General features: G+C 61.5%; 1 protein-coding gene across 1 annotated transcript; it reads left to right on the top strand.

Annotated features, from left to right (window-relative positions):
• The first annotated feature begins 6491 nt into the window (after window positions 1-6491).
• Window positions 6492-13939, top strand: PLK5 (polo like kinase 5 (inactive)). Its single transcript, XM_047100760.1, has 15 exons — window positions 6492-6608; window positions 7237-7350; window positions 7464-7580; window positions 8406-8535; window positions 8626-8713; window positions 8799-8894; window positions 9398-9596; window positions 9681-9807; window positions 10014-10090; window positions 10244-10328; window positions 10606-10683; window positions 11620-11776; window positions 12508-12637; window positions 12716-12826; window positions 13754-13939. Exons 1-15 carry the CDS (start codon window positions 6492-6494, stop codon window positions 13937-13939), a joined length of 1812 nt encoding a protein of 603 aa, XP_046956716.1.
• Window positions 13940-23604: the final 9665 nt, after the last annotated feature.

The following is a 23604-nucleotide window of genomic DNA, read 5'->3' as shown; positions in this document are numbered from 1 at the left end:
CCCAGCAAAGGCCAGGTGGCTGGCGGCCCAGGGCGAGGACGCCTGGCGGGGAGGCCCGTGCAGGTGGACGGGGTGGCGGTGGGGGCGGGGGGGGGGAGGTTACTCACACGTGGCCTGTCATGTAAGGTGTTCGCCTCAAATCAAGAAAGTTACACACGACGTGGTGCCATTCACAGAAGAGAATATCCCCGGCACATAAACTCTGACAGGACGCAGAAAGGAGTAAACCCCTCGTGTCGCCCACGATGATCTCCGGGCAGGGTCACGGGAGACTGCGTTCCTGCTTCTGATTCTGATTTCTTTAAGAGCGTTTTTATTTCAGGGGCGCCCGGGGGGCTCAGTCGGTTGAGCATCCGACTTCGGCTCAGGTCATGATCTCAGGGTTTCGTGGGTTCGAGCCCCGCGGTCAGCGCGGAGCCCGCTTCGGACCCTCTGTCTCTCTGCCCCACCCCCGCTCGCGCCCTCCTCTCTCCAAGATACATAAAAACATTTAAAAAGTGTTTTAAAAAGAAAAGTTGTGGGGCGCCTGGGTGGCGCAGTCGGTTAGACGTCCGACTTCAGCCAGGTCACGATCTCGCGGTCCGTGAGTTCGAGCCCCGCGTCAGGCTCTGGGCTGATGGCTCAGAGCCTGGAGCCTGTTTCCGATTCTGTGTCTCCCTCTCTCTCTGCCCCTCCCCCGTTCATGCTCTGTCTCTCTCTGTCCCAAAAAAAATAAAAAATAAACGTTGAAAAAAAAATTAAAAAAAAAAAGAAAAGTATTTTGGAATAATTTTACATTTATAGAAAGTTGCAAAGATGTGAGAGTTTCTGTCTACCCTTTCTCATCAGTAGTATAATCCACCGCCCCAAGAGGTCCCTGTCCTCGTCCTCAGAACCTGCAGACATGTCCCCTCATGCGGCAGAGGGGATCTTGTCAAGGCCCCTGAGGCGGGGGTGACCCTGGGTGCCCGGGGGACCCGGCGTCGTCATGAGAGGGAGGCAGAGAGCTGGGCGGACCCCGCGCTGCTGGCCTTGAGGATGAGGAGGGGCCGTGGGCCCGGGATGTGAGGCCTCTGGAAGCCGGAAAAGGGGGGAGAGGGGGCTCCGGGGGGAACCGGCCCTGCCCACGCCCGGGCGCTAGGGCTTCTGACTCCACAACATGAGGTTGATAAACGTGTGATTCTTTTTAAAGCCACCAAACGTGTGGTAATTTGTTACAGAAACCCTAGGAGATAAGCACTCTTGTCGCAACTCAGACACCGATATTGGAGCGTTGCTATCACTGATTGATGACATCAGTAATTGCCGTGACTACTGACCAAACTCCACCTTTTATTTGGAGTTCTCTATGTGTTGTTGTTGTTTTCTTTTTTGAAACTGATTCCCGGGGCGCCTGGGTGGCGCAGTCGGTTGGGCGTCCGACTTCAGCCAGGTCACGATCTCGCGGTCCGTGAGTTCGAGCCCCGCGTCAGGCTCTGGGCTGATGGCTCAGAGCCTGGAGCCTGTTTCCGATTCTGTGTCTCCCTCTCTCTCTGCCCCTCCCCCGTTCATGCTCTGTCTCTCTCTGTCCCAAAAAAAATAAAAAATAAACGTTGAAAAAAAAATTAAAAAAAAAAAGAAAAGTATTTTGGAATAATTTTACATTTATAGAAAGTTGCAAAGATGTGAGAGTTTCTGTCTACCCTTTCTCATCAGTAGTATAATCCACCGCCCCAAGAGGTCCCTGTCCTCGTCCTCAGAACCTGCAGACATGTCCCCTCATGCGGCAGAGGGGATCTTGTCAAGGCCCCTGAGGCGGGGGTGACCCTGGGTGCCCGGGGGACCCGGCGTCGTCATGAGAGGGAGGCAGAGAGCTGGGCGGACCCCGCGCTGCTGGCCTTGAGGATGAGGAGGGGCCGTGGGCCCGGGATGTGAGGCCTCTGGAAGCCGGAAAAGGGGGGAGAGGGGGCTCCGGGGGGAACCGGCCCTGCCCACGCCCGGGCGCTAGGGCTTCTGACTCCACAACATGAGGTTGATAAACGTGTGATTCTTTTTAAAGCCACCAAACGTGTGGTAATTTGTTACAGAAACCCTAGGAGATAAGCACTCTTGTCGCAACTCAGACACCGATATTGGAGCGTTGCTATCACTGATTGATGACATCAGTAATTGCCGTGACTACTGACCAAACTCCACCTTTTATTTGGAGTTCTCTATGTGTTGTTGTTGTTTTCTTTTTTGAAACTGATTCCCGGGGCGCCTGGGTGGCGCAGTCGGTTGGGCGTCCGACTTCAGCCAGGTCACGATCTCGCGGTCCGTGAGTTCGAGCCCTGCGTCAGGCTCTGGGCTGATGGCTCAGAGCCTGGAGCCTGTTTCCGATTCTGTGTCTCCCTCTCTCTCTGCCCCTCCCCCGTTCATGCTCTGTCTCTCTCTCTGTCCCAAAAATAAATAAACGTTGAAAAAAAAAATTAAAAAAAAAAAAAAAAAAGAAACTGATTCCCTTTTTCTGTTCCAGGATCTCATCCGGGATCCCACATGACAATGAGCTATTTTTCTCGTAATTGGTAAAAAAAAACAAAAACAAAAAAAGACCCGGGCAGATAAAATACGGATTACGCCTCTAGAAATCTGGCCGGCTCTGATGCTCAAACAGCACCTCGCTCACAGCCGGAGTCAACCGATGTCCCTGAATAGAGGTCGAGGCCGCATCCAGCTGGAGAGAGGACAGCAGGGAAAGTGTCCCCCTGCAGGGACAGTGCCCCCTGAGGACCCTGAGGGCACGCCCGCCGCAGGCAGGGTCCCGGGCAGTCTGGAGAGGGTCTGTGCTTGCGTGGGGCCACCCAGCAGGTCGGCACCCGTGGGGCACACGGCAGGGTCAGACACAGACCCGTGTCTTCGTGTGACGTGTCCAATCTGGTGGGACGGGAACCAGCAGACCTGCAAGGACGTGCATAATTTCAAGTTGTGAAGGACCACAGAGGGAATCACGGGGTGGAGGTGGCCTCCTAGCTGCTAGCAGAGGAGAAGGAGCTGCTGGGAGAAGACTCAGGACTGGGGGGCATCATGAGCACAAAGCACGGCGTATGCAAAGGCCCTGAGGTTGGGATGCGCTTGGTATGGGGTCTTGGGCCAACAGGGAGGCCAGGGAGTTGATACTCCCTCGTCTTCCTCCCGGGCAGATAGTCCTGAGGAATGTCCTACCCAGTTCCTCAGGGGCCCACAGTGGTTACCGGGGCCCGCCCCGCCCCATCCTCCCTGGCCCCTCACTCCTGCTCTCCGGACCAACCCGCTGCACCAAACCCTTGCTTCAGGCTCCGTGTTTGGCCGAGTCCAGACTGAGATGTGGGAGGAGAGACAAGCCTCCCGCTTCAGTGTCCTGCTGGTCTGGACAATGTCATCGAGAGGGAGCGAGGACAGGGTGCAGCGGCCTCAGCTGCAGGCGGCGAGGGGAGGAAGAGCAGCCTCAGAGGACCCCGGAAAAGATTGGGAAGCAAGCAGGGAAAGAAGCCCGCGGACGGGTGTCTGGGAGGACAAGCGAGGACGGCGCTTCTAGAAGAAGCCAGCGATGCACATGAGGCTGGGAGAGGCAAGGACAAAGTCGGGTCCTGGGGTGGGGGGGCCGAGTCTCGCCTCCCCCACGGTCCGGGCCAGTGCGGCGACAGCGTGCTGCCCAGGTCGGGCCGTCCCCGGGGACTGCGGGGGTGGGGGTGCGTGCTCACAGGACAGGCACGGAGTCTGCGGCCTTTCAAAGGCCGGGAAGGGACCGGAGCCTCACGCTCCCCCCCCTCGGGCACCTTCCAGAGCTGACTGTGCCACGTTTCACCCCGTGCCCAGTCCCTTGAGCCTCCCTCGGGCGCCTCACCGCTGGGGGCCGTCTCCGCGGCCGCCCCCTCCACCCACCGCAGGTGCCCTGTGCGGTGCTGTCCCTGCACTTCTCCCGGGAAATGTGCTGAGTCCGGGGAGTTATCTCAGGTCAGCGAAGGAACAGACGGGAGGGAAAGCAGGCCTGCGGCCCGGAGCGCGGCGGCTCCCGGGCGGGGGCGGCCAGGCCAGGCGCCCGCCCGTGACCACCTCAGCCTCCGGCGCCTGGGCAGGGGTCAGCGTGGGGGGGCAGCCGCCCCTCTGCAATCCGCAGTCCTCTGCCTGGCGAGCTGCCTCGTGCGCGCATCTGTAAAACCGGGTGTTGGTGAGGCCCTGATGCCGTCCTCGCTCTGTGGGAGCGTGGCGGGGGGGGGGGGGGTCAAACGTGGCGTGGCCTTACCGTCTCAACCACCTTCCAGTGGCAGTGGCATCGAGCGCACTCACACTGTCGCGCAGCCTCCCCCGCCATCCGCCTCCAGAACCTTCCATCTCCCCAGACTGAGACCCTGCCCCCATGAAGCACGACTCCCCGCCCCCCCCCCCGCCATCCACTCTCTGTCTCTGTGGACGGGACTCCTCTAGGGGGTCACGTGGGACGCGTCCTTCTGTGCCCGGCTCCTGTCACTGCGCAGTGTCCTCCGGTCCGTCCACACGGTGGCAGGCGGCAGGACGCCCTAACTTTCCGAGTCTGGACGAGACTCCGGCGTGTGGATGGACGCGCTGTGTTTATCCGTCCTATGCCAGCGGACGCGTTTATGTGCTTTGTTTTATTGTAATGTCTCTTCATTTCGGAGGGGCAGGGGAGAGGGTCGCTGCTGAGGGGAGGTGGAGCATGGGAGGTTCCCTCCCCGCCGCCCCCCTCCCGGCCCCGTGGTGGACGCTCAGCCAGGAAGACGGGGGTCCGGAGGGCCCGGCCACCTGCCCCCTCAGAGCTCCCAGGGCCACCGGGGCAGGAGCGTAGGGGGATGGTGCGGGGTGCGGACAGGGTTCTGGACTCCAGTCATCCTGGCTTGCGTCTGCCCTCCTGAGTCTCAGTTTTCTGACCTGTAATATGGGGCTAAGAAGAGCCTGCACCCAAGGATGGGCTTACACACATTTGCCTCTGGAAGCCCCCCTGACCCCCCACCCCCCCCCCGCCGTGGTGCAGCCTGGGTGATCTCCTGGCGGTCAGTCTAGGAGGACCCGGCGTGTCTGACTTGGGCATTCGGAGCCCAGGGCGGGTTCTGCAGGCTGATAAGTAGGCGCTTGACAAATACCCGAATTAACACCCAGATGGCGGTGTGCTGCCGAGACAGAACAGATTTCAGGGTGACGGCGACATGATGGCCCAGGCCCATGGCCCCCCAGCCACCCACCTTCTGTCACGCTGCACTTGGTTCCCATCGGCAGGAAACTTAGGCTCCCTGGATGCAGACACCTGGCCCCCCGGTGGTGGCCCGGAACCCTTGCCTGGCACGGAGGCCGGTCCCCCCACAAAAGTACCCGAGTCTTACTCGGTCCTATGCACTGGGGCCCCCCGAGGGTCCCTCGTGCCTTCGTTATCCCCGTTTGACACCCCGGGTGGACATGTGACAGCTCAGAAGGTGTATCCTGTCCCTGGCATCGTGACCGGGCCACATTCCGAAATCTGGTCTCTGGAAAATTCCAAGGCCCGATTCCAGCCACAGGGAGCCCTGCTAACCCCTCCCCATTCGTTGTGTTATGTAACATTTGGGGATTAGCACTGTGGCATCCAGAGGCAGCCGCCTGGACTCAAACCCAGGACTGTCCCTTCCTGGCTGTGTTAGCAAAGCAACGACATCCCCAGGCCTCAGTGTGCTCACCTGTAAAATGGGAACAGGGCCGGTTCCCGTGTCCCAGGACTTACGTAAGAGTGACACGAGAGAACACAAGGAAAGAGCTTGGAACTGAGTCTGAGCTGTGGCTCGGAGATGTCCCCGCCGGTTCCCAGGAGGGTCCCAGACGGCCCACTAGCCCTTTCACCTGTCTCCCCTTGGCCGCCCGTGCCGGGAGTCACAAACCCTTGTCTGCTCTTGGGTCCCCAGGTTCTGTTCCTCCTCGCTGCCTAGCGCCCTGAATGTATGGTACCCCTAACCCCCAGCGGGGCCCCTCCTGGGTCCCTGCCCCAGGCCTCACTCCCTTTCCAACCAGCTCCAGCCCCAGAGATACTGGTTTTCTTTCTCCTCCTCTGAATCCTGCCACGGCTCCCAGTGCCACGAGAGCCCCGTCAAGCCCTCGCTTCCCGTCGCCTCTCCCTGGAAAGGCCTCCGAGAGGAGACGATCTCTCTGACCTCAGTTTCCTGCTCGGGGCAATGGGCACGTTAACACTTCACAGCCCGGCGCGAGGCGCAGGCTTGGAACAGCAGCGAGCCGGCTGATTGCACCGGATTGGCGCAGGGCTGTCGCGCCGGGCGCGAGCTCCTGTCTCATCACTGAAACTCCCTCCAGCCCGGTGTCCCCGTGCGCCCCCGCCCCCCCCCCACCCGGGCTCACCGCGCACACCTGCCCCCGCCGGCGCCTGGCCACGCCCCGAGCGTCGGGCCACGCCCCTCCCCGCCCCCTCAGCCAATAAGACGCGCCCCAGCGGCGCGCAGCCCCGGGAGCAGACGCGCGGTGGTCCCGCTGAGGCTGCGCCAGTGCCCGCGCCGAGCGCCCGCCAGGCTCCCGGCGGGATGGAACCCGGGCCGCCGCGGCGGCGGCGGCGGCACAGTTGCCGCCCGCCGGTCTCCGTCTTCCTGCGCGACCCGAACTCCGGGCGCGTCTACAGGCGCGGAAAGCTGATCGGCAAGGTGCGGCACCCCCGGCACCACGAGTGCGCGGCGAGGGTCCGGGGCCGCGCGGGGGTCCCGGCGGGGCGGGGAGGGGTGTGCGCGCGCGATCGCGAGCCCCGGCGAGCCCCCGGGCTTTCCTTCTGCGTGTGTCGTGTGTCCGCGCGAGTTTGGGGTCTGGCTTCGGGCTTGCGCGGGTTGCGCGGCCGCGTCTGTGGCGTAGCCCCTGCACCGCGTGCGCTGTGGCGGGAACCGCTCTTTGGCGTCCTGTGCGGTGCCCGTAGGTCGGCCGTCTGTCCGGGGCTGCGGGTGAGCGCTCGAGTGTTCCAGGGCTCCGTGCCTCTGCAAGAACTCTGTCGTGTTGTCACCAGGCGCGCGTCTGAATGTGCTTCCGCGTCTGCGTGTGTCCATATGCTATATTGTGGTCCGCTGGCTGGGTGTTTCCAGATCTGGATACGTCTGGGGACGCGTCCCTGCGTTTTCCTGCATGCTCGGGGGGGGGGGGGGTTGCCTGTGCGGGTCTGAGGGTGTGAGCTGTGTGTCCGTGCGTCTCCTGTTGTCTGTGTGTCTGTGCACGTGAAGAGGCCTGGTCACCTGTCCGCACACCTGCGCACACTTGGCCGCTGAGCCGGGCACCTCTCCGCTGCAGGGTGCCTTCAGCCGCTGCTACAAGCTGATGGACATGTCCACCAGTGCGGTGTTTGCCCTCAAGGTGGTGCCTCGTGGTGGGGGCGGGGCCGGGCGGCTCCGCACCCGGGGGAAGGTAGGCCCAGACCTTGGCTCGCAGGGGGGCGCCAGACAGGTTCCTGCCCTTGGGGGTGAGGGTGTACGCCCCTGGGCCCGAGTACTAGGGGTCAGGTGGGGCCACGCCTGCAGGTGGAACGTGAGATCGCCCTGCACAGCCGCCTGCGACACCGAAACATTGTAGCCTTCCACGGACACTTTGCTGACCGCGACCACGTGTACATGGTGCTGGAGTACTGCAGCCGCCAGGTGCCCCGGGGCGGGTGGAGAGGGAGCCTGCCCCGCGCCCCGCGCCCCCCACCCATGTTTGTGGTGCTCCCCTCGCCCACCTGTGTGTCTCTGTACTTCCCTGTCTCTGCTGTGTCTGCATCAGACGCGTCTGTGCTCGCCCATTATGCACCGGTGCCCACCTAGGCTGGCCCATCTCTTCATGGCCACCTTCATCTGGCCCATCTCTTCATCTGTGGCCATGTAGGACCACCTTAACTCGATCCAGCCCCCCTGAGCACAGCTGTGCCCGCCTGTGTCTATCCTGTGCCCTTCTGTGCCCACCTGTGCCCTCCTGTGCTCACCTGTGCCCACCTATGCTCACCTGTGCCCACCTGTGTCTATCCTGTGCCCTCCTGTGCTCACCTGTGCCCTCCTGTGCTCACCTGTGCCTACCTGTGCTCACCTGTGCCTACCTGTGCACACCTTTGCTCACCTGTGCCCTCCTGTGCTCACCTGTGCCCACCTGTGCTCACCTGTGCCCTCCTGTGCTCACCTGGGCCTACCTGTGCCCACCTGTGCCCTCCTGTGCTCACCTGTGAGTACCTGTGTCCTTCTGTGCCCTCCTGTGTCCACCTGTGCTCGCCTGTGCCCTCCTGTGCTCACTTGTGCCCACCTGTGCCCACCTGTGCTCACCTGGGCCCTCCTGTGCTCACCTGGGCCTACCTGTGCCCACCTGTGCCCTCCTGTGCTCACCTGTGAGTACCTGTGTCCTCCTGTGCCCTCCTGTGCTCACCTGTGCCCTCCTGTGCTCACCTGTGCCACCTGTGCATCCTCCATGCCACTGCTGCCCGCGGTCACCTGCAGTCACTGGCCCACGTTCTGGAGGCGCGGCAGACCCTGACGGAGCCCGAGGTGCGCTACTACCTGCGGGGCCTGGTCAGCGGCCTGTGCTACCTGCACCAGCGGCGCATTGTGCACCGCGACCTGAAGCCCAGTGAGTGGGGGGAGGGGCGCGGGGGGAGGGGCGCGGGGGGCGTGGCTTCCGCCCTCATACCCCGTTGCCGCCCCCCCCCCCCCCCCGCAGGTAACTTCTTCCTGAACAAGAACATGGTGCTAAAGATTGGAGACCTGGGGCTGGCTGCCAGGGTGGGGCCGGGGGGCCGCTGCCACAGGTACACGGAGGGCGCGAGGGCGCGGGCGGGGCCGGTCTGGCACGCGGGCCCCAGCGTTCCCGAGCCCGCCGTCATCCCCTCCCAGAGTGCTCTGCGGGACCCCAAACTTCCTGGCCCCGGAGGTCATCTCCAGGAGTGGACACTCCTGCCAGTCAGACATCTGGGCTCTCGGCTGCATCATGTGAGTGGGTCCCGGGGAGCCCCGGGCCTGGGGAAGAGGGCAGGGGCAGGCGAGGACAGGTGTGCGTATGTAGGGGGGAGGGCGAATGGGGACAGGCAGGCGTGAGCGCGCCTAGGACACGTGTGGACAGGCGTGGGCGGGCGCGGGGCCGGTGGGAGCCGTGCGAGTGTGCGGGTGTGCATAGGGCACGTGGGAGGGAACACGGGTTGGAGCCGGCACGGAGGTGTGGACGGGTGTGTGCGGGTGCACGCGGGCAGATGCGGGTAGGTCCGCGGTCGTGAGGTACCGGGAGCGGAACCCGCGCAGGCGGGCGTGCAGACAGACGTTGGCGTCAGCCGAGTGGACGGGACCGGCCAGGTGGGAGCGGGTGTGGGGCAGGTGCGGGAAAGCGGACGCGAAGCCTGTCCGGAGCAGGGGGGTGTGGGTAGGGGCACGCCAAGCCTGGGCACCCAGGCCCCTGCCCCACCCTCCACCCCTACCCCCCACCCCCGCCCCCGGGGCAGGTACACAGCGCTGACCGGGGCCCCTCCCTTCACGGCGGCTCCCCTGTCGGAGATGTACCAGAACATCAGAGCCGGCCGCTACCCCGAGCCTGCCCACCTGTCCCCCAACGCGCGCCGCCTCATCGCCCGCCTGCTGGCGCCCGACCCCGCGGAGCGGCCCAGCCTGGACCGCCTGTTGCGGGATGACTTCTTCACACAGGTGCGTGGGGTCCAGCGGGGGTGCCGAGGCCCGGGGGCCGGGCAGCCCGCGCCCGGTGCTGACCCCCGGTGCCCGCCTCCAAAGGGCTTCACCCCGGACCGGCTGCCGGCCCGCTCCTGCCACAGCCCACCCATCTTTACCATGCCCCAGCCTCTGCGCAGGCTCGTCCGGAAGGTGGGCCAGCTGCGGCTGGCCCAGTGCCGGCCCCCCTGTGAGTACTGCACCCGCCCGCCTCCCCTGCTCCCGGCCCCCCTCCCCTGCTCCCGGCCGCCCGCACCCGCCCCCGCCTGGCCGTGGGTCCTTTCCACTCCTCGGCACCTTCCCATCCGTGGCAGAGGCGGATGTGGGTGGCGGATACCCCCCTGCTGCACGGGGGGCCGGGCTGTGCCCCCCCCCAAACTCCTTGCGCTCCCCCAGGCCCCTGCACTCCTAACGAGGCCTCGGATTCAGGAGGAGGTGGTTCAGATCCTGACTCCACGGAGTGGGGCGGTGAGGTGAGGGCTCCGGGCAGCGCGCACGTGGAGGCGCGTGGGACGCATTCTTTCGGGGGGAGGGGCTTCAGAGCCACGAGGCTGGAGCCCCTCCCCCACCTCAGGGCCCAACTGGGGGCCCAGGGCCTCCCCTCACCCCTGCTGCTTCCTCCCCAGGCCTCCCTGTCGGACGGAGAGGCTCCCCGCTCCGCAGTCCCCGTCTACCTGCTCACCCACGGGACCCTCCGGAGTGACCCAGCCGGTGAGCAGACACTCCGTCCTAGGCGGGGGCTGCTGGTGGGGAGTGAGGGTAGAGAGGTGGGGGGCGGTGACTGGCCCTTGCCAGGGTCACGGCCCCTCTCTTGGCCTCACCTTTCCCACCTGTAAAATGGGAACGATGTTCAGAATCATTCTGGGTTCAAAATAAGGTTTATCCAGATTTGAGAGTTGGGGGCGGGGCTGGTGGGAGGGGCCCCTCGTGGTGGGGGGCCAGGCCTGTCCTCCCTCCACGCCCCCCCCACATAGATCTGTCTCCCCAGGGCCCAAGGGGAGCCCGAGGCAGGAGGTAGAGGCGGCCACCAGGAATTTGCTGCTCTGCCTGGATCCCAGCCTCCCAGGTAGGAGCCCAGTGGACTCACCCGGGCCACCTGCCTCTTTGCATCCAAAGACAAGCGCCTTGTTCTGTCCAGGGTCCTGCCGGTATTTCTGGGGCTCTGCTGCGGGCGGCCGAGCTGAGAGAGGCTTCAGAGCACAGTGATGCCCACCCCATGCACTCCCCACCTCGACCCCCACCAGCACCCACCGCGTCCTGCCCCTCCTTGGTCACTGTCCTCGGAGCTTTCTCTTTCCCGTAGGATCCGGTGGGTGCTGCTTAGTCTTCGGTCTCACGCCCTCTTCCTCGCCCTCCTCCTCGCGGCCGTAGCACAGAAGGACCCTAGACTTTAAGGCTCTTCCATCGGTGGAGCCAACTCGTGTTCAAATGTCTTCAGTAAACAGTGGAAGATGATTTGAGATTTTCAGCGAAGGCAGCCCGGAGAGCGCCCAGTGCGGCTCAGCCAGCTTCCCGGGGCCGCTGGATTTACCGCGTTCTCACTAATGCCCTTTTTCTCCCAGGATCCCATCCAGGATTCCATAAGCCACTGAGCAGTTTGTGTTTAACACAATTTTTTTTTAAATTTTTTTTTTCAACGTTTATTTATTTTTGGGACAGAGAGAGACAGAGCATGAAGGGGGGAGGGGCAGAGAGAGAGGGAGACACAGAATCGGAAACAGGCTCCAGGCTCCGAGCCATCAGCCCAGAGCCCGACGCGGGGCTCGAACTCCCGGACCGCGAGATCGTGACCTGGCTGAAGTCGGACGCTTAACTGACTGCGCCACCCAGGCGCCCCAACAATTTTTTTTTTTTAATGAAATGAAGGAAAGCCTGTAGTGTCCGTGTGCCCCAGCCCCGTCCTCCCCCGCTCTGCACTTTCCTCTGCGCGTCCCGCACCTCCCCCGCTCTCCCACCAGGCCCCCCTGAGACCCCCTTGCTCAGCTCCCTTCTTTGCGCCCAGCCCCACAGGACCCCCCGGGAGGGCAGCAGCCGGTCCTCTGGGCCCCCACGTGGGTGGATTATTCCAGCAAGTACGGCTTCGGCTATCAGCTGTCAGATGGGGGCAGCGGTGTCCTGCTTCGGGATGGCACGCACATGGCCCTGCGCCCCCCGGGGGAGTAAGTTTTGGGGCTCCTGTGCCCCCCCCCACCTTTCCTTAATCATTCTGCAAGTATTTATTAAAATAGGGCCTGCTTTGCGCATCTGTAAGCCCTTCCTGCCTGACCACTTTGCAGGGGGTGGGGGTGGAGGTGACCCTCTACAACCTGGTTGTGGAGGGGCTTTCTGAAGAAGTGACATTCAGACGAGACCTGAAAGATGGGAAGGAGCCTGTCAGGAACAGCATCTGAGGCACGGGGAACAGCATGTGCAAAGCTCCTGACGTGGGTCCCAGCGCAGTGGGTTTGAGGAAAAGTGAAATGGGGGGACAGGGAGGCTGTGAAGTCAGTGACCTTCGGGCCGTGGTTGGAACAGGTCACGTTTGACATGACCTTCACGGCAGGAGTGACATAGAGACTCAGCAGGGAGACAGTTGGACTGGTCAGGTAGGGACAGGCCGTGGCGGGGTGGGGGGCGGGAGGGGAGGGCAGGAAGGCGGGAGCAGCCCTGAGGCAGGATGGGAAGATGGCAGGGGGTGGGTTTGGGGGCGGGTCAGGATCTCAGTGGGGACGTGCTGGGTCCACGGCTCCGGCGAGCGGCCACGGCTGCAGGTGTGGCTCGAGGGGCCGTGAGGAGCTGGTCTCCAGATCCCCGTCCCAGGGGGTGTGGCCGGTGGGAAGGCGTCCTCGGGCGTCAGGTGCCCAGGATCGGGGCTGTGGCAGCCAGCACCGCCCTGTACCCCCCTCTCCAGCCGGGTCTGCTACGCGTCCGCGCGGGGGAAGCTGGACACGTTCGCCCCGAGGGACGCGCCCAGCCCGCTGGGCGCCAAGCTGGCCGTCCTCCGGCTCTTGGCCCGATACCTGCAGCGGCGGCCGCGGGAGGTAAGGGCCGGACGGGGCGGGGCCGGGCCACCGGGGGCACGGCCAGCCCGAGGCCCGCAAGGCTGGGTCTGTCCGCAGGAGGAGGGCCGGCCCGCGCCCACCCCCCCGGCGGCCCCCGGCCACTGCCTGCTGCGCTTCCTCGTGTCGGACCGGGCCTTGCTGCTGCTCTTCAGCGACGGGACGCTGCAGGTGAGCGCACAGGGTGGCCCTCGTCCTCGGTGGCCTCCGCGGGGCAGCCCCGGGCCCCTGGGCCGTCAGGCACCGTTGGGGGCGCGGCCGGGGGCAGCGGGGCATGTTGACCTCTACAAACGCCGCGGAACCGAAGACGTGTGTCCGCGCCGGGGCAGCGTGATTCGGGGTCACCTCCACGGGTGGCGTTCGCAGCTGCCAGGACGTCATCTCCCCGGAAAGTCATTTCTAGGTTGAGGCTTTCCCGAGCGGTCATGGTGACGTCAGTCTGACACATCCTGGCCAGCCCCCAGTCCGACGGCCCGGGCAGGGCTTTCGTTGTTACTATTTTTTTTAATTTTTAAAGGTTTTATTATATTTTTGACGGACAGAGCATGAGCAGGGCAGGGGCAGAAAGAGAGAGAGGGAGACACAGAATCCGAAGCAGCTCCAGGCTCCGAGCTGTCCGGACAGAGCCCGACGCGGGGCTCGAACCCGCGAACCGCGAGATCGTGACCTGAGCCGAAGTCGGACGCTCAACCGACTGAGCCCCCCATGCACCCCTGCTTTCCTTGTTATTTGTAAAAATTATGATTTTATTTTCCAGGAACCCCTCCCTGCCTGTTCAGACTAGAGTGGGGCTAGCACGTTCGCACTGACCCAGGCGGGGCCGCAGCCGGGGAGGCCAGTTCACCCGGGGCACAGGCTTAAGAGCAGGGGTCTCACTGGGTGGCCGTGGGAAGGGGAGTCCCCGTCTGAGTCTTGTCGTCCCGTCGGCGCAGTAGGGCCCCCGGGCTTGCTCCCTGAGCTCCTGGAGGGGGGTGGGGGTCGGCCGCTGAGACCCAGGCAGGCGGCTCTCGGCCTCCTTCCACCTGCCCTGTTCATGCCAGGGCAGGGGGTAGGCCCGGGGGGCCCTCTCTCCTGACCTCGCTCCTCTCCCCTTGGCAGGTGAGCTGCCTCGGAGACCAGGCTCACCTGGTCCTGAGCGGCCAGGGCCGGGAGCTGCGGCTCACGGTCCGGGAACGCGGCCAGCGCAGCACCACGCACGCCCTGGGCGCCCTGCGGAGCCCCAGCTGCGCCCCGGCCACCCGGCAGCGCCTTCTCCACGCTCTTCACATGCTGCAGAGCGTCTAATGCCGGGGCCCCGGCTCCGTTCAGGCTCTGGTTCCCCAGAGGGGTGTCCCTGGGGACAGCATGGCGGTGGGGGGGGGCGGGGGGCTCGCTTTGTGTCATGACTGTTCAACCCAGACTTTTGTGCGGCTTTGTCCTTTTTTTCATTAAAGAAAACTTGACTCCCTAGCCTGCCGTCCGCCTCTCTGGTGGCGTTAGATGCCCCGTGGCCTGTAAGCGGAGGGGACATTTAGACCAGCCTGCCCTGAGCTCACTCCTCTTCCGGGCACAGATCTCCGCCAACGCAGAAACTCACACCAGAGCGGCTGTGCCATGACCCGAGAGCTGAAGCGGGTGACCTTTGCTCAGTGGCCGGGCAGGGAAGTCGGTGGCCCGTGCTCTGCAGGGAAGGCGTCTTGTGACAGCCCGGGGACATGTGCTCCCAGGGCTGGCCGACGACTGGGAGCTACACGCAGCCTATTCTCACAGAGACACGAATTCCAGAAAGGACCGGCCGGCCAGCAAACAGCCCAGGGACGGCTGAGATTTTGAGACTGGAGGCTTGGGGAGGCCGCTGCTCCCTGACTCCGACTGCTGGGAGACTTTTTTTGTTTTTTTAAAGTTTTTATTTATTTTTGAGAGAGCGTGAGCAGGGCAGGGGCAGAGAGAGAGGGGGACACAAAATCCGAAGCAGGCTCCAGGCTCCGAGCTGTCAGCACGGAGCCCCACATGGGGCTCGAACCCACAAACCGTGAGGTCATGACCTGAGCCGAAGTCACTTAACCCACTGAGCCACCCAGGCGCCCCATATCGCTTTTTAAAATGCCCTCAGCCTTTAGAGAGTCCTTGGTGGGGGCGGTCCTGCCCCCAGGGGGTGGGGCCAGGGTGCTGCTCCGTCCCCAGGTACCCGGATGCCCCTAAGTCCCCAGTGCCCGGGAGAGACCCTGCTTTAGAGAAACTGAAGTATTCACAGGCCTGATGCTTAATTTTATTGGAATCAGGGAAGCAAACAGTGAAGATGAAAAGCAACATTGTGGGGGAGGGGTGGCTTCCGGTGCCCATGCAGCACCCTGCCCACCGCCATCGCTGTCATTGTCCCTCGGCTGGCGCCCACGTCATGTCATGTCCGTCGGGAGAGAGGACAGGGGGTTGGGGGTGCCTCTCAGGCAGATCGCAGCCCCGCTCAGGACCCCCTGTGCTGCGGGCGCCCCTGGGACAAGAGCGGCCCCCGGGCACCCTGCAAGCTGTCCCTGCTGAGCCACTTACTGTCGATTCCAAAAGTGTAACGTGGATGCCATCTGCTTGTGACAAGTTGCAAACTGGCAGAGCGGCCGCCTTCCTGGGGAGGTCGCGGGGGCACCGGCACTCGGGTTTCCCCAGCGAAGAAGGAAACCATCAATGTGCCCTTGCCTTTTCCCTCAACCATGTGCCTGGATGCATTTCTGCGCCTGCGTGTGAAGGCCGGCCTCCCGCCCGCTGCCAGTGCAAGGGAGGGAGGTCGGGAGGCCGCATGCCTTGGTGTGGCCTGACGTGGGAGGGAAACTCTCGTGTACAAGAGGGGCGGGAGCTGAAGAGCCCTGGGAGAACCTGGGAGGAAGGGGCTGTGGGTGGCAGAAGGGAGACAGAAAACACTGAATATAAACATCCTGTGGTTTTTGCCCTTTTGGTAGTAGTGTGGACATGAAATTTCCATAACATGCAATTAACCATTTTTAAATTTTTTTTCATGTTTATTTTTGAGAGAGAGTGTGTGTGTGAGCAGGGGAGGGGCTGAGAGAGAGGGAGACACAGAATCGGAAGCAGTCTCCAGGCTCGGAGCCGTCAGCCCAGAGTCCGACGCGGGGCTCGAACCCTCAAACCGTGAGATCATGGCCTGAGCTGAAGTCGGGCGCTCAACCGACTGACCCACCCAGGCGCTGCGCCATTAACCATTTTATTTTGTTTTATTTTATTTTTTGTATTTTTCCCCACCCCGTTAACCACTTTAAAGTGCATAACTCGGGGCCACCCGCGTGGCTCAGTCGGCTAAGTGTCTGACTCTAGACTTCAGCTCAGGTCGTGATCTCGTGGTTCTTGAGATCAAGCCCCATGTGGCCGGGCTTTGTGCTGACAGTGGAGAGCCTGCTTGGGATTCTCTCTGTTTCTCTCTCTTAAAATAAATAATAATAAACTTAAAGTGTACAACTCAGTGGCGTTGAGTGCATTCATAATGTTATGCAACCACCACTTCCATCTAGTTCCAGAACATTCCATGAGCACAAGAGGAAACTCCACCCCCATTAGCAGCCACCTCCCCCAGCCCCAGCCCCCACGAGCCCCCCTTCCCGTCCGTGGACGGGCCCGTTCTGGACGTTTCACACACGTGGACTCACACCCGTGTGGCGTCTCGTGTCGGGTTCCCTCCCTGAGTGTCGTGTGTTCGGGGTCCGTCCGCGGGGCGGCGGGGGTGGGTGCCTCGCTCCTGCTCGCGGCCGAGGGACGTGCCGTGCGTGGTGGGCACGTTGTGATTGTGCCATTCACCTGTGGGTGGCTTCGTGTTACACATGACAGAAACCGCTCCTCACACAAAGGACCGGCTTCCAGTGCCGAAGTGGTGGGGAGTCGGACGCAGGCCAAGGACTCCTTCTGCCTCTCTCTCCCTTTCTCCATCTCTTGTGCTACGAACTTCTGTGTTGACTTCGCTCGTTAGCAGGCTCTGAGGCCGAGTGGGGGAAATGTGTCAGCCAGACTCTCCCATCAATGCAGGCAGAAGTCCCAGGTTGAAGCCTACTGGCCAGGCCTGGGCTACGTGGCTGCCCCGCCCCCAGCCGGATCACCTGGAGGCAGCGAGAGGGGTCCGCGAGGAGGGGAGGGGATGCCGACCTTCCCCGGTCGTGTTGCTTCGCCCTGGTGTGTCTCGGGTCAACAGACGGTCTTCTGGGGGTGGCCTCCTCGCCGGCACTCAGCAGCCCCAGGGTCTTGCTATCCACACCCTTGGGTCACAAAAGATACAGGTGTCTGCCTGGCGCTCTCTGGGGTCGCTGGCTCCGCGCCCTCACCCCTGTGACCTGATGGTGCTCAGACAGCGCCGTGCAGAGGCCCGAGCCTCCCGCCAGCAGCCCCGGCCGGCCGCCTGGGAGCGGGTCCTCGGGCCCCAGCTGAGCCCCTCAGACCAGGCAGCCCCAGCCCGCCTGTGACCAGAACCTCGTGAGAGACCCCGAGCCAGAACCACGCATCTGGACCTCTTCCCACTTCCCGAACTCCAGAAATGATGAAGGAAAAAGACGAGTGTATGTCGCTGCTTCAGGTCACTCGGCTTTGTGCCGATTTGCTACCACTCGGCGGTAGCGAAACACGCATTGGACCCAGCCCAGGACCCAGCACCCTCAGCATGTAGCTGCCCGTCTTGCCCAGTGCCCTGCCCTCAGTGCCTGCCCGCGCCCGTCTGCGGCCCCACCACACCACCCAGTATCTGGGTGACCTCCCAGACCAGCTCTCAGCCGGAGGGTGCGAACTGCAGGAGGGGCAGGGAGCCCCCCCACCCCCGGGCTCCCACGCTGCGAGTTTCTGGAGTCTTCTTCAGACAGGGTAACAGGGCACCTCAAGAAATAAAATCATTAGCCTCCCTTTGGTGGGCGCTCGCAAGGGTCGGAGCTTCAGGAAGAGGCAGCGAATGCGTGCCAGGCCGGGCCTTTCTTTCTTTCTTATTTTGTTAAGAGGAAGCCACCGAGAGAATGGATGCTCCGAAGGATGCAGGGAACTTGGCTTCCCCCGCGCCCTGCCTCTGGATCACGTTCCCATTGGTCTGTGGGAGCGCGCGATGCGACGCCTCCTCCAATCAGCAGCAGGCGGGGCGGGGCCGCCCCCCCCCCCCGCGCAGCCGGGCAGATGTGATTGGCTGCTGCTGTGGCAACCGCGTGTGACGTCATAAAGCTTCGCAGGGGCCAGGTCCCGGACGCCGGCCTCGCGTGCCCCGCCTGCTCTAATCCACGTAACTCGGCTTGGGGTCGGGGGTTCTCTCCCCCACTTACCAGACGAGGAAACTGAGGCACGCGGGTGACCTCGGTATGTAACTGCTGGGAGAAAAGTGTGGCTGGAGGCATGTCCACCTGCCCCCCCTGCCAAACGGGGAAGTTTTAAAATCCTGGTGACTCCCGAGAGCCTGCGAGTGAGAACATACCATCGCGGACAGGTCACGGAGAACAAGAGCCTCCTGATACAACGTTTATGAAGTGACAACATCTTAGGAATGGGGGACAGATGAGTGGTTGCCAGGGTTACGGGTGGGGGGGGGACACTTGCGGGGTGGACGCACGGATTTCCCCAGCTGGTGAACTTGTGGGCGATGCCATACCACACAGGTGAGTGCGAGTAAAATGAAAACAAGTGAATTGAAATACGGGAGGTGATTGTATCAACGACAATATCCGGGTGGAGATACTGACTATCGATTTGTAAAACGTGACCATCGGAGAACCGGGCCAAGTGCACAAGGGAGTTTCTCAGCGGCATTTCTCACAACCGCAGGTGACTCTGCGGTGGCCTCAGTAAAGGCTTCAATCACAAAAACCCCGCTGCTGGTTCCTCCGTAAGTTAAACACAGGATTACGTATGGCCCAGGAAGCCCACCCCTGGGTGTATCCCCAAGACGATTTCCAACACGTGTTCGGAACCAAAACTGTGTTCGAGGTTCCATGCTGTCCGTAGAATTGATTAGGATTGACATCGGCCGTCATCTCCTGCCTGAAGTGGTTGAAAATGGTTTTCAGCTCCCAATTGATACATGTAAATAGGTCAGATTTTCTCCACCGGCAAATCTCAACCTCTCTCTGCAGATGGGAGAGTAATCAGACGTATTTTTACAGTCAGACGACATTTATTGCTTGGCTTTCCAGAACTTGTCCTGGGACCCGGCCTCTGTGTCCTTCACCATGGGACCTCGTTCTGCCTCCTCGTCTCGTGGGGCGCCTGCGCGGCTCAGTCGTTTAAACATCTGACTTCGGCCCAGGTCATGATCTCACAGTTTGTGGGTTCGAGCCCCGCGTCGGGCCCTGTGCTGACAGCTTGGAGCTCTGAGCCTGGAGCCTGCTTGGGATTTTGGGTCTCCCTCTGTCTGCCCTTCCCCGTGTGCTCGCTCTCTCTCAAAAATAAACATTTAAGAAAAAGCCAATGAGCTGGAGTCCTTTCTGCCACTGGGGACAGTGGCAAAATTCTCATGGAGAGGGGTGTTCAAGTTGTCCTGTGTCACCCTTGGCCAAGGCCAGATCTGGTGTGAGTAAAGGAAAAACTCAGTTCTTTGGGGTCCTGTCATTTACTCAATCAACAAACATTTAGGGAGTGCCCCCTGTGTGCCAGGGCTGAGCTGCTGGCCCAGGGACGGGTCAGTGGTGAAAGGTGGAAAAGGTGGGTCCGTTTGTGGCCTGGGGGAGCCCACAACCCCGGGGTCGAAGAGACCCTAGTCTCCACTTTACCAATTCAAGCCCAACGCAGGTCCCCGCGGCCGTTGAGGCGTCATGTGCCGTTCGGGCCGCACGGTGGCGACAGAGCACGGGCGGCTCTGGCCCAGTCCGGTCGTGGGTGGGGCCTGTCCTGAGGATAGCGCAGGGGGCCCGTGGGGGCACAGGTGCTTGGGGGCTTTCGGCTTCACCCCGGTTCTGCCCCAGAGCACACCCGCGCCGGGCTATGGCGAGAAACAGGCCTCAAGGTATATCAATGACCTGTGCACTTAGTTCTGGTCCATATTAACCACCCCCACCCGTGTCCTGCTGGCTTGGCCCCACCTTTACCTGCCAGGCAGAATTTAGGAGCCCCAAGACGGAGCTCCCGGGCACACGCCTTTGTAAATCGATGCCTTTCTGTCTCTCTCCCCGCCCCTTGCCAAATACAGCAAATACAAACACACCACATCCTGTTCAATCTGAATTCCAGGTCAGTAACCAGCGCAAAATCTGAAATATTAAAATGAAACGATTCAGGTTAACTGGGCGTCCTGTATCTTCCAGAGTGATCGCTCCAGCTCTGGTCACCGGGAGCTCTTTTCCTGCGGTGGCTCCTGTGTCCCTTGGACACACCCCCATCCTTGTGGGCTGTTTGAACACATCCTTACCTTCCCAGACCACACGGTGTCTGGGCTCATTTTGTATTTTCGCTGTGCGGGCCACAGGGTCAGCCGTGTTTGCAAGGGTTTGGGGTAACTTTACCGCAGCTGCACAAATCCCCCCCAAACCTGCCCGCTTAAACCACTCATGCTGGTTCTCCAACAGCGCTGGGCTCACAGGTCCTAACACCCAGGCGAGGGCAGGGCTGGTTCCCTGGGGAGCCCCAAGGAGTCCTGTTTCCCCCACTTTTCCGGCTTCCAGAGGCGCCGCATCCTGGGCCCGCGGGCCCTCCCCATCCCCACGGCCAGCAACGCGGCCTCTCGTGAGGCCTCCCTCTCGTGAGGACGCTGGGCGCCCCAGGCACCCAGGGTCACCTCCGCCTCAGGGGCCTGGGCTTGCTGCCTCCTGCACAGTCCCCTCTGCCATGTAGGTGACAGGCCGCCTCCTCTGTGACCCTTGTTGTCTTGGGGCCTCCACACACAGTTATCCCAGTTTCTAGGCACTCTGGCCTTCCCTCCTGCTTCCCTGGTTGAAAAGTATTTCAAAGTCTGCATCGCATAGTACCTTCCCCGATGCTTCCTTGTTTGTGGCCATTTAAATTTAATTAATGCAAAGTTAAAAGTTCCATTTCTTAATGGCACAAGTCACCTTTCAGACGCTCAGTCACTCAGTGTGGCTGGCTGGTGGCTCTTGTAATGGAGAGCTCAGATCTAGAACATTCCCATCATCGCAGAAAGTTCTGTTGGACAATGCTGGACTGGAACATTCTAGAGTGATCCTGTTCGGTATAGGAGCCATCAGCCATATGTGGCTGTTTACGTTTACATTTATTTAAAAATTTTTAATATTTATTTGTAAGACAGAGTGCAAGCTAGGGAGAGGCGGGCGGGGGTGGGGACTCTATGCTGACAACAGAGAACCTGATGGCAGGGCTTGAACTCAGGAGCCGTGACATCATGACCCGAGCCTAAGTCGGATGTTCAACCGACTGAACCACCCAGGCGCCCCCACGTTTATATTTAAATTCTATTGGCCACTGAATTCCAGCATAGGCTGGTGTGACTTTCTCCTTGTAAAGGCTAAGGTCCGGGGGTGAGGGAGACAAAAATGGGGACTGCCGTGGAAGGCCTGACTGGGATGGATGAGACTAAAGGAGTCCCAAGGCCATGTTCCAGTTAAGCATTTCCACCTTGTCTCCCAGTACTGTAACCCATCCCTCTGACTACTCTTTGTCCCCTGAACGTGCCCTGTGATCCCATCACCTCCAAGCCTTTGCCACACTGTCTCCCCATTACCAATCAACCCCTCTATCTAGCCTTCTTCCCCTTATTCCTGGGGCAGAATTCATCTCTCTTCTTCTGAAGTTCTGACTTACCCACCCACCATCCCTCCACTCACTATCCCGTCATCCATCCATTCATTCATTCATTCACCCTCCACCTGTCTATTCACTCATCCATCCATCTATCCATCCATCCAACAAATACTAAGCACCTTCCAGGTTCCGGGCATTGTTTATTCTTCTGTTTGGTTTGTTGGAGTTTTCCCGGCCCCAGAGGGGTTGTGTCTGCATTGATCCCCTCCAGAATGTATTCTCCGAGGGCACAGATGGAGGGCGGGAACTACTACAAGCCAGCATGTAACATACCTACAGGTGATTAAGGCCTGATCAAGCCCCCATTTTACAGATAAGAAAACTGAGGTCAGGGAGATGACATGCCCAGGGTCATGAAGCAGGAAGGTGGTCCGTCTGTCTTTAGAGATTCTTTCCCTACACTGGTGGGCATGAGGTGACATATCCCTCCTGTCCCAGGGAACTCTCAAGGGAACACGTGGTCATGCAGGTGACTTATCGTCCCCGCAGCGAACCCACTTTGCAGATGGGAGAACCATGGGGTTACACTTCAGCATCTCCCTGAAATCTGACGAGACACGGAATGGAGGCCTTCTCAGCAGATACTGGGTGAGAGTCACATTGTTGTGCTGAGCCCGTGAACCCAGAGGGCGACGAAAACTCGTCTCAGTCTTTGGCTTCCCAGAGTGTGCCTGGATGTGAAGAAGCTGACCTTTTGCTGAGCATCCCTGACCCCAGGAAACGCTCCCCAGCCCTCTGGCCAGGAATATAGCCCCTGTAGGTGGTTATGAGTTTGAGTCACTCCAGCTCACAATGGCTCAAGCAAAGCAGGAGAGCTTACTGGCACTCTTAACTAAGAGGTCGGGATGGACCAAATGGCAAGCTCCAGAATCCACCTGGGGTCTCAGCTTTCCCCGGGGGCCCCAGGAGCTCTGGCATCCACATCCCCGCAGTAGAGAGCGAGCACATCCCTCAGACATTTCTGGTAAGTTCTAGGACAGCAAGAGCTCAGATCAGTCCCGCCCCTATTACACCTTTCAGAAACCCCTTGCCTGGGCTCCAGCCCCCACCCCCTTTCCAAGGACTTACTTCCGGCCCCCTCGATGTCCCGTCTTTCCCTTGACCCCTCAGCCCCTCGAGGGGCTGCTTTCTTCTTGTGTCCAAGATGCCAGGGGGACTGCTCTCCACACTCTCACCTCCCACTGCCCCCATAGCCTCCGGCGGGATGGCCACGGCCTGACTTCACCCCAGGTCGCCTGGGGCCACTGCAGCCGTGTTCAACCCCACCGCCGAACTGAGGGCCAGACCCCACGTCACGTGTCGCCCACCCCCCCGTACTGTTCCCCGTGGCTGCTGTAACATTGCCACAAAGCGAGTGACAGGCATTTGCTCCTCACGGCTGCCTCCTTCCGGAGGCTCTAGGGAAGGTCCTCTGTGCCTCTTCCAGCCTCTGGGGCCCCAGGCGTCCCTGGCTCAACTTCACATGGCTTCTCTCTGTGGGGCCAGGTCTCAAATCCCCCCTCTGTGTGTGTGTCCTTTTTTTAAACGTCATTTGAGAGAGAGAGAGAGAGACAGAGAGAGAGAGAGAGAGGGAGAGACAGAATCCCAAGCAGGCTCCGCACTGTCAGCGCAGAGCCCGATGCGGGGCTCGAACTCACCAACCGTGAGACCATGACCTGAGCTGAGATCAGGAGTCGGGCGCTTCACCGACCAGGGGTCCCTGTACGCATGTCCTTTATGAGGATGTTCGTCATGAGACTTGGGGTCCGCCTTAATTCAGGGGGAGCCTCAGTTATATCTGCAAAGATCCTTTATCCAAATACGGTCCATTCACAGGTTCCGGGGCCATGACTCAACCAGTTCAGCCGCGATCCTCACCAGAGCCGAGAGTGTGGAGAACCCGTTTCACACGTGGGGAAACTCCAGGCAGAGTGAACCGGAGCCCCAGGTGTGTGTGGCTGTTCGAGACCCACCCCGGGCCCTGCAGCCCCAGGTGCCGCTGGTCAGCTGGAGGGGCTGACGCGGCCACCACTCCCTGGGGACCTGCCCACGGGGTTCCCCGTCCATCTGCCCCTCCTGTTGTCCCACCTGTCTTCCGGAGCCCCCCCCCCCCCCGCCGCCTCCTGGAAGCCCTCCAGGTGGCTCCACCACGCCTTCCTGGCTTTCCTAGCAGGCTCTGTTCTGCAGGCCCCTCCTCACCGCCCACTCAAGCCAGCCCCCCGTGGGCCCCTGGCTCCCAAGCTTGTCTCCAGAGCAGT

Source organism: Lynx rufus, unplaced genomic scaffold (genome assembly GCF_022079265.1).
Source record: "Lynx rufus isolate CCGP_SWC_20201006 ecotype Redwood Valley unplaced genomic scaffold, mLynRuf1.p SCAF_53, whole genome shotgun sequence".
Lineage (NCBI taxonomy): Eukaryota > Metazoa > Chordata > Mammalia > Carnivora > Felidae > Lynx > Lynx rufus.
The sequence above is the reverse complement of the archived record's forward strand: the minus strand, read 5'-3'. Positions and strand labels throughout refer to the sequence as shown.